This window comes from Astatotilapia calliptera, chromosome 20 (genome assembly GCF_964374335.1).
Source record: "Astatotilapia calliptera chromosome 20, fAstCal68.1, whole genome shotgun sequence".
NCBI classification, from domain to species: Eukaryota; Metazoa; Chordata; class Actinopteri; order Cichliformes; family Cichlidae; genus Astatotilapia; species Astatotilapia calliptera.
In genome coordinates, this window is record NC_137441.1 from 19,702,145 (window position 1) to 19,712,417 (window position 10,273).

The 10,273-nt window shown below is 37.9% G+C and overlaps 1 protein-coding gene across 1 annotated transcript; it reads right to left on the minus strand.

Annotated features, from left to right (window-relative positions):
- Positions 1 to 537: 537 nt before the first annotated feature.
- ccnq (cyclin Q) lies at positions 538 to 10,204 on the minus strand. Its single transcript, XM_026153303.2, has 6 exons — positions 10,051 to 10,204; positions 9,802 to 9,936; positions 7,110 to 7,293; positions 5,896 to 6,028; positions 5,415 to 5,633; positions 538 to 2,103 (listed from the first exon to the last, which is right to left on the minus strand). The coding sequence occupies exons 1-6, from the start codon at positions 10,052 to 10,054 to the stop codon at positions 2,014 to 2,016; spliced, it is 765 nt and encodes a 254-aa protein (XP_026009088.1). The 5' UTR covers positions 10,055 to 10,204; the 3' UTR covers positions 538 to 2,013.
- Positions 10,205 to 10,273: the final 69 nt, after the last annotated feature.

Here is a 10,273-nt window from a genome sequence, read left to right on the forward strand (position 1 = left end):
AAATGAGTAATAGGTTTGCCATTAACTTCTGCATACTCACTCTTGATAATTAAAAAAAACAAAACAAACAAACAAACAAACAAACAAAAAGCCGCTCTTAAATTGGACCTATTCTGCTCATTTCCAGTTCAGTAGTAGTATTATTATTTGACTAAAGGAATTTCATATGCCCTTACAAGAAATAAGTGGAACATGATTTAAAAAAAATATACTTCTGCCAGGTTTCTCATCATTGTAGAAGTTAATCAAATGAATTTAATTATTGTCAATGTATGCCATATTAGATTATGCTGAAATGTTATTTTGTATGTTATGTTGGTTTGTCACAAAACGCATCAGACTCTGCAAAATGTAGTGATGTTCCAGGGAAAATAGCAGCTGCATTGTTGTGGCTAATGTGAATCTTACTAAATGAAACATGCTATGTAACCACAAAAAGCACTAAGAAGGGAATAATATACCTGTTATGGACATCACTGTAACATCATTATCTTCCTTTTGTTTATTTTGTCAAAAAACAACACAAGAATTTCTTAGTCTGTTTCTCAGCATTTCCCTTTATTGTCTCAGTCCCAAACAAATTGGTTACAAATTTAGTTCCTTTTTATAGTTTCCTTAAAAAGATCTTATTTTCATTTCCAACACCATATTTTCATTTTTGGGTGACACAATGTTAACTTTAAATGATTAAACTTTAAAAGTTCAACATCATCTTTTCCATTCAAAGTATTTCCTATAAATGAGCTTGAAAAAAATATAAGTAAAACTTGGGAATAAAGAACCATTTAAAAATCTCTTAACACTGTTTTATCTATTCATTTGACATCCATGAACTTAAGGTAGGCTCAGTCTTATAATCATACTGTAAGTGAATGAGGTCAGCTCTCCCCTGGTATATAGACATGTTACTTTCTCGCCATGCTGGAAGTGGGAAATATACTCCCTCGTCTCCCCGTCTACAGAGCTGCACTTACTCAGCTTGCTCATGTCTGTGCATTTTGCAATAAGCATTTTAGTTGCTCTATAGCACTATACCCGACTCCACTTGCTGGTTTAACATCTTTCCTGGTGGAAAGCCATTGTAACACAATGTATTTCTGACAGAATATAGGGGAAACGAGTCCCAAATATTTGTATTATTATCAGAATGAGCCCCCTTTAAATTACAAATAGTTTCTAATCATAATATGTAAACATTATTATACATGGAGAAAATGCATGAATATGTAAAAATTTGCTAGCCCTGAAACAGACTTGCAAGTTGTTTAGCCACGATGCCTCTCGCCCTAAGCGAGAGGCATCGTGGCTGGGATAGGCTCCAGGCCTCCTGTGACCCTGAACTGAACAAGTAGTTAATAAAAATGAATGGATTAATGGAAATTACAGATATTCCTCTATAATACTTCATCCAACCAATGCATTTGTATGTGAATACTATGCATCGTAAAAATACAAGATATTTATGGTATCCAGTATGTAGCATCCATTGTCCTTGAAAATATGCAGGTTTATTCTGCAAGGTACTAATCAAGCCTATAATCTCAAAGAAAAAACAAACAAACAAAAAAACTGTGCTGTACTACCCTAGTCCAGAAAGATCTAAGAGTAGTCACCATCTAGCATTTGTAGTAAAAATGTGTGATGTGTGGAATATGAAGAGATCGGTGGTACTGAGAGTCAGCATGTTTTTGAAGCGCTCAGGATGTATTATGCAGTGCAAGGCCGACAAATAACAGATCAGAAATGAAAGAAATGTCTCCCCACACTGGAAGAAATCAGTAGTGCAGGCATGTTTTTGTTAACTCACAGAATAACTGGGGCAAAGACACAAAGTGCTCTTCTACCTTAGACACACCTGAACACAAGCACTTTGAGTGCTCAGTTGTAGCAGAGCACTATATAAGTACAGTTTTACACTACAATGTGCACCATAACACACATTCAGCTTTGTACTGCACAGTCAAGTGGCAAAACAGAGACGTGATGGTCTTGTAGGTGTGTTGTTCAGATACATCAGATACACTTGGCCTCCATATCATAGAGCTGAAGAAGGTCTGCGATCACAGCGTCGATATCTGCTTTCATCACGTCGTCACACAGCACCTACACACACACACACACACACACACACACACACACACACACACACACACACACACACACACACACACACACACACACCTCAATAAACAGCAGACATCAAAAGGTCGACACACCATTTTTAAAAAACATATTTTTTTTGTCCTCTTGCCTTGAGGACCAAAGCAGAAAGACAGAAAAAAACTGGGTTTGCCCCATTTCCATTTGAATACTGCAACTTAGAAAAAAAAAAATCTAATCTGGACAGGTTAATGTTACTTCGGTTTAAGTGCACAGTGGCACAAACAGTACAGATCTTGCATAGGCACTCCATGATTTTAGTTTTATCAAGGTTAGTGTCAAACATACTGTTTCTCCACCTTACAGTGCTGTTATAGACAAATCTAAATGCAGCTCACACACTTAAAGCCAGGAGCTCACGTTCCACATCCTGCAGGCTCCTTCAAAGAATAATTCCAATTTGTGTCAACCAGCTGGATTTTTCATTGACATGGCTATTGTCTCCTGCAGACACTTGAGGAAATGAGGACATGCTGAACAAAAAGTTATCCACAGGTAAACAAGTCTCTCTCATGTGGACCAATATACAACAGGAGTTTCAAACCAAGGGTTTCATTCAGCAAACTGAGCCTTTGAAAACTATGAAAATTATAGTGAAGTCATTAATTTTTAAACAAAAAGTACTTGTATTCTTGTTCTTCTGGTGTCTGCATAACTATGCTAGAGTGAAATGTATGGAAAGTGAAAATTCAAGAAAATATCCAGATATTAACAATTTGTCTGAATAATAAAGTTGGATATTATTATTGTTGTTGTTTATCATTTAGTTTAAAAAAACAAAAAAAAAAAAACAACTCAACATGCAAAGGTTTTGTGCTTCTTGGTAAACACTTACCAAGAATGCAGGCAGCGAATCCTGACCGCATGTTATAAAACGGCCAAACCTCTCACATGTCTGGAAATGCAACCTGGGCCAGTCAGACAATGAAATCTGCTGGCTGACAGGCCCAGGAAGGCTTTTCCATCTTTAACTTGTGTAGCATGCTGTAAGAACTGTGATCGATCCACGAGTTTCTTATAAACATATAAAGTAGAGTTTAGTCAGAAGTTTAGACATTTATGAATGTGCTATACATAAGTATTTATCCATTTGTGTCATTATAAATCACAAAAGTTCAAAAGGTTTTAATTTTTCAAGTTAAAAACTTATAGAATATAGACAAAAATACATTTAATAAATGAACTGTGAATTGTGGCGTATTAATTCAGAATTTGGAAATGTTCTCAGGCATTCCATACCACTCAATAAAAGAAGAAAATGATCTCTGATATAGAGGAGTAGGACATCATGTAACTTTGTCTGGGGCTTGTGGTTTCAATGTAAAAAAAAAAAGTGGCTGATGTGAGGTTTTCTTCTCCAGTCAAGCTCAAACTGTTCTGGATGTGAAAGAGTGCTGTGGCGCAACATCAGCATACAACCCTGACCACCTGGATGAGGCAGTAAACACCACTTTGGTACTGCAGATTATTCCTTAATTTTTGAAGCTACAGCAGCTCTATAAAAGATCTATTTACTTTTCGACTGCTATCAACTTCAGCACATAAACTAACGCTTCAATTAACTGAACACAGATGCTTTAACTGACATTTTAAATGCAGTGTCGGGGTGGCTGAAGCTCAGGAGGCAGAGAAGGTCATTTGCTAATCGGAAGGTTAGCGGTTTGATCCCTGGCTGCTCCAGTCTGCATGCCAAATATCCTTGGGCAAGATACTAACCCCTAAGTTACTCTCTGATGTATCCATCAGAGTCTGAATGTGTGTGAATGTTAGATATAAAGCACTTACATAGAAAAAGCATAGATAAAAGTGCTTGTGTGGATGGGTGAATGTGGCAAGTTGTGTAAAGCACTTTGAGTGCTCAGGTCGATTAGAAAAGAGCTCTATAAGAACCCTGTCCACTTACCATTTACCAGTTGGTGGTTTCACACAGTTACCATTACTGGCTGCATATGAGCTCATCAGTCAGCTGCTTTCAAATAACACATCAAGAGTGAAGAGTAGGCTTTAACTAAAGACACATGGCAGATGCTGCCTCTCTCTAAGCCTGGTTCTACTGGAGGTTTCTTCCTCTTAAAAGGGAGTTTTTCCTTTCCACTTTTCTCTGTATTATTGTAGGGTCTTTACCTTAGAGTACAGCTGTTGTTGTGATCTGGCATTATGCGAATAAAATGGAATTGAACTGATATCTATAACTATGGTCACTGTAAACATACAGACTGTCACTTCAAGTATTTTCAGCCATGATATTTCACTTGCTTTCATTGCCATACTTCAGCTACTCATCCTTATTCATCGAGTTAAATGTTTCTTGTTGCTGCTAACATGTTGACACTGGACACTTAACGGCTGTCACTTCCTACACACAAATGAGTACCAGAGGTTTGCACACTAAAATACTTTAAGTATCTTTAGTGCTTAGAAGTTAACTGAAACTTTAATCACATTTACAGTTTACATTCTTCCCTGAGATTTCAGTTGCTTTCACTGGAACACTTTGACTGATATCCCACTTGCTTCCATCTCTTACTCTTTGACATTTGCCGTCACATATCTGCCATTTCAGTTGCTTTCATTGGTGACACATCAGTTGATAAATCGCACCAACCAAATGGGACTAAAACCTTTTTCAAAATCTGACACTGCAACTGGTATACCAACTTGTGTTGTTTTGACGAACTGTGACCTTGGACGTAATGCTGAGCTTGTCATTGGATGTAATTTGTTAGCTTGTTTTCTAATTTTTAATTCATTTTCTCTATTATTAAATTTATATTAGATTTAATCTGCCTCCCTGTAGTTTCATGTTGGCATCCAGGCATAAAACTGACACTCGTGATACACAGTGTAAATGCCTGCGCCTCTACCCTCACTAAATTGAAAGTGCGATGTGAGCAGCTACTCTGATCCGACATCATCATCTCAAAATGAGGGAAAAACAGAAGGAAAGTGAAGGAGGGTTTCTGTTCTGTTTAAACTGGAGCTTAATGGAAAAGTAGAGATGTCAGTTCATCATCATCAGAATTTCCTGTGTTGATTTCAGAGCTAAATGAAGGAGGAAATAACTTTCATCTTCTGGGTTTATCAGCTAACACCTGCTAGCCTCTAACTTCCTATAAGATGATGTCACATTTTCCTCTTGAAGTAATAAATCCACCTACAGTGCACAGATTCTTTCTCTCACTTGAGCACGGACACACGCACTTTGGATTAGCCCTCTCTCTTCAGAGAGAATAGGAACACTTTTCAGCACATACCTGCCACCACTCTCTCTCCCCAGCAGGCAGTTCCACTCCATAGCTGTTTAGAGCCAGGTACAGCATTGCTATGGCGATGTGTTGGGGTCTGTGGCAGATGACCATGGCTCCATGGTAACAGTCTCTAAGCAGCGCCCAGGAAGTTTCAGCTACAGGAGTTCGAGACCAAGCATGGCGGTTCACAAGTGACTTGACAGACAGCAGGTAGTGGAGCAAATACTGAAGATGAAAGACAGCAGACAAATTTAAACTTCAGAGATCAGGCACTACTACACTTACTATTTTATTAAATGCAAGGGTCATGTAAGTAAAACTAAAAGCATTCAAGCCAACAAAAAACACTTATTTGTCCCAGAGATCACAGAGATCATAAACACAAGCACATTTGCATCAGAAAATCAGGCAGTAACACAGACCAAAAAGGAGGTTTAGCACCAAATAAGGAGGGAACAGGGATCCGTGCACGTGCGCTCACAACTACCTTGTGAGGGTGTTCGAAGGAGACTTGGAAGTTGAGCTGTCGGAGGATGAGGAGCTCACACTGCACCACGCTGTCCCTCAGGTCCCAGAACTCCTTGTCACATTCTAAAGGAGTACTGCCACTGTTGAAATACCTGAAAGGGTGGAGGAGAGCATTTAAGGTGACAGCTCCAAAAACTGAATGGTTAAACTGCCTGGTAAAGAATTTGTTATTTAATGTATCCACTTCCATAAAAGTGTGATGTGAAATGTAAAATAAAACAGGATTCACAGTTGCCTGCTCATCCAGCTGAGCTAAACTGGTGCCCGCCCACATGTTTTTAAAGCACTGGGACAAGAGCCTGGAAGGGTTGTGCTTTTTTTTTTTTTTTAAAAAAGGATGTCCATTTATAGCATGCTTGTCTACTTCAGTTTAAGAGCAATATGTGCTGTATGTGTAGATGATATTTCCTCAGAAAAATTAGTGCCAAACTACATAATACATATGTTCCATGTGCAGAGTGGAGTTCAGGTTTTTTTAAGGCACAGGGAAAATTTCAGTGAATGCAAATATTGAAACAATCAAAAGCTTCAGAACAAGCCACTATGTGGAGGAGTGGGACTGGCAACTTTTAACTTGGCTTAATTTTTAACAGAAATACTTTTTATTATTATTCATGTTGATGTTTTTTTTTTCACTTTTTAATATGTCTACTCTTAAGTTAATGTGTTTTCTCCATGCATTTTCTCACACATGAGTGGGTTAGAGCCTGCCCAAAGTCATACTTTAAGAAAATCAGGGTACCAAGTGCAGATCCCAGAAAATTAACATACTTTTGCACTTTGTTTTATGTCTTATTTAAATGTATGTTTATGACTGGAGACTGAGTATATTCTGGTTTTGCACTTGTTGATGGGACAGAGTCTTATCTAAAAATATTACCTTGGGCTTTACAAGCCTTCCTGGTCAAGGCTATTTTGTTTTTACTCTTGTGATGTTTTTCAGACCAAACCATTTATTCAAGAAAAGCAGACTACTCATTAAAAATGATTTATTAAATGTTTGGGGCTTTTTAATGTCCCTCTCATAACAAAAAGAGTTCAGAAAGACAAAACACAACCTTTTTGTTCTCAAGCAAAGTCAAATATCTAAGAGGCTCAGTTAGCAAGAAATTGTTTTTCTCTCAGCAGTGAGGTTAAAATGTCGATTATACACTCCACCTTTTAAATTATTACCTGTGGCTTACATTGATGATATCACGGGTCCTGATGTGCTGCTCCTCCACTTTACCAGCCAGGTACACACAGCTCATGGCCACTAGGTAGGGTTCATAGGCATGGATACTGACCCTCTCAAAGAAACGATGATAGAGCACACATGCTGTAGCCACGGGCACCGAGCGCATGCAGAGTTTCACTCCTGAATAACAGAGGAGGGGGTAAGATGTAGGTCTTTAAGGGCACACTAATGTTTTATCATCTTTAGCTGACTGATTCACACCTATTTTCACCCGCTGTAATCCTGAAATGCAGTTTCAGTTCACATTACTATTTGTTTGAAATCCCATTAAATCAACAAATCAAAAACCAGGAAAGAATACATAATACTGGACACATGTTTCAAAAACCTTAAACCTTGACTTTCTTAAAGAGAACCTGCTCATTTCCAACTCAATATTTTTTTTCTTGAATTCTCGTAAAGAAGCTCTATATGATTTAAAATTTCAAATAGTCCTTATTTAGATTTTACTGGGTCTCAGCACAGCATTCATACGCTGTGTGAAACAGACTGTCTTCCCCCTTTAAGCTTCAGAGCAATGGGAGATGACTATTATAGGGAACTCCGATATCTCTCACTGTCATCAGACAGAGTGTAGAGCAAAATTATTTTGGCTCATTCTTTGATACTATGGTGATATGAACATCTACCACTGGAGCAATGTATTTGAAAGAAAATAAAGACGAGCATAAAATGTGTTCTTTAATTTATCATTACACCAAAATAAGCAATCACTTGCCTTATGTCAAAAACTAAATGTCAATGGGAGCTGCTTAATCACGGGTGTGATCACATGTGTCAGAAAGTGAGGACCATTTCAGGAAAAAGGCTGATTAGTCTTTCTAAATTTCTGGCACCATCTATCTAATTTTATAGATGCCCATTTCCACTTGGTAGAAAAAAAAAACATGATATAAATAAAAACAAACAAAAAAAACAAAAAACAATAATGCATACTTTAACCATCTAGATCTAGATCGTAGGGCAGCAAAGGTTAGTCAAAATCTATGTTTTCACTGAGTAAGTACATAGACAAAGTATTGTCCTATAACGAAACCTCTTTTTTTCCAGGCTTAGACAAAATACAAAAGATGAACGTAGACAGTGTTAGCACTTTGCCCGCTGCCTCGTTGTTTATTTGAGACAGAACTGGCTATATTTAGACCGGAAGATGCAGCGCTGAGCTCAAACAGAAAATAGGAAAACAAAAATTATTATGGTTTTTTGGTGTGCTGTATATTCTTAGCAAACCATAGTCTTTATTAGATATAATATACATACAGATATAACAATAAAATTTTAAAATAGAATCAAGATGAGCACCTCTGTACAGTTGTAATGAGGGGAGTGATTAACTATAGAGACCAAAAGCATTTTTTGTGAACATGTTTACCATGCATTGCTGAATTCAGGCATTTAAACATGGGTTTCTAATGTTCAAAACACTCTTAAGCACAATGAAGTGGGTAAGAGGGGAGGTGTCAAGGGGAATGGGGGGGGGGGGGGGGGGGATTTGAGACAAGAGCAAGAGTAAAATTTACAAGAAGCTAGTGAGACCTGCTATGATGTAAGGTTTGGAGATGGTGGGACTGAAAGAAAGATGGGATGCGGAGCTTCAAGTGGCAGAACTGAAGACGTTAAGATATTTACTAGGGTCCACCATGATGGACTCACTTAAATGTTTAAAGTGTGTGTCTTTTAACTTGACACAGGGTTATTAACTTCTCATTAGTGATCATGATTGACTATAACTTGTAGTTAATCTTGACCAGCATAAAAAGGATTTCTTTGACAGCAATAACTGGAATGTATTCAGAACAAAGGGAAAGTACTACAACGTGTGACGCAGAAGTGTACATTTACACAAGTTGGGAATGTCTCTTGGAGACATTTATGAATAACTGTGCTTTCAGTATAATCAGTTCAGACAATTGTGCATAAGTACACGTTATTCAGATGTCACCACTTCGCCAAGTCTGGAGGAAAACCCAAATGAGACAAAATTGGTTACGATGTTCGCAAATAACCCAGGAACCAACTAGGCTCAAGCCAACAATGAAACTTTCAAGCTCAGCTGAAATTTAATGCTGCTCACATGGTTGCCTCTTTAGGCATTTGACTTTAGGCATTTAGCTTTTTGGACAAAATAACAAGAGATCGTTTTGAGGAGTAAAGGTGGAGCTTTCAAACCTAAGAACATTGTACCATCTTGCCAAGCATGGTGGTGGAAGTATCATGCTCTGGGGCCGTTTGTGGTGGTACGAGTTGTACTGGTACATTGCACAAAATAGGCAGCATTATGAAGAAGGAGGACTACCTCCAAACTCTTCAACTTCAGCACACCTTAAGGGCTAGCTGGCTAGCTAAAACTTTGATAATAACTGAGTGTTCCAACAGAACAGCGATCTCAAACACATGAAACCAATTAATAAAAATGAACAACAACTCACTTTTTTTTTAAACTTTTGATACAACTGATGACGTAAATCAGCTGATACATTAATCTGAATTCATTATACTTTTTTTTTAAAATCAAAGACTTTACTTGTCATTCCTAGCAGGTAAGACTTGATAAGTTTACTTTATAGCCCTGAAAACTTGCTCTTCGAACCCTCTCTCACACTCACACACAGACCACCCCTGGATTACCTGTCTCCATGATGAAACGACAAACGCGAAAGTGTTTCGTGTCAAGGCTCGGGTCAGCCGCTATATCCCCACCAGAGTCTCTCCTTCCAGCAACGCGCAGAGATGCGGTCGAGTAAGCAGATGGTCCCTGCATGTCTAGTGGAGTACAAGCAGGGGTAACCAACAATAGAAAAAAAGCACAGACTGTCTACAAGAGTCAAGAAGATGATAATTGAAGGCTGTGAGTTTCATTGTAAACTTTTAACTTACCCATCCAAAGTGCAAATTCTACGTGATATATTTATTCCTACTTTTTGAAAAACAAACATAAGATCTGCTTGTTAGTTACATATCTTAATCAACTTGTCTTCTTAGTTGCCGCTAGTAATACCCGGAAGAAAAATAGTTGGACTTCCGGTTATATATATATATATATATATTTTAAGTGCGTAAGAAAGAAATATGCTTTATGCAACACTCTGTGCAATCCCGT

Coding starts and splice junctions, on each gene's coding strand:
- ccnq (XM_026153303.2), bottom strand. Junction 7,294..9,801: donor TCGTTTCATCATGGAGACAG/GTAATCCAGGGG, acceptor TCTGTTATTCAG/GAGTGAAACTCTGCATGCGC. Junction 5,634..5,895: donor CCTTCGAACACCCTCACAAG/GTAGTTGTGAGC, acceptor TTTCATCTTCAG/TATTTGCTCCACTACCTGCT.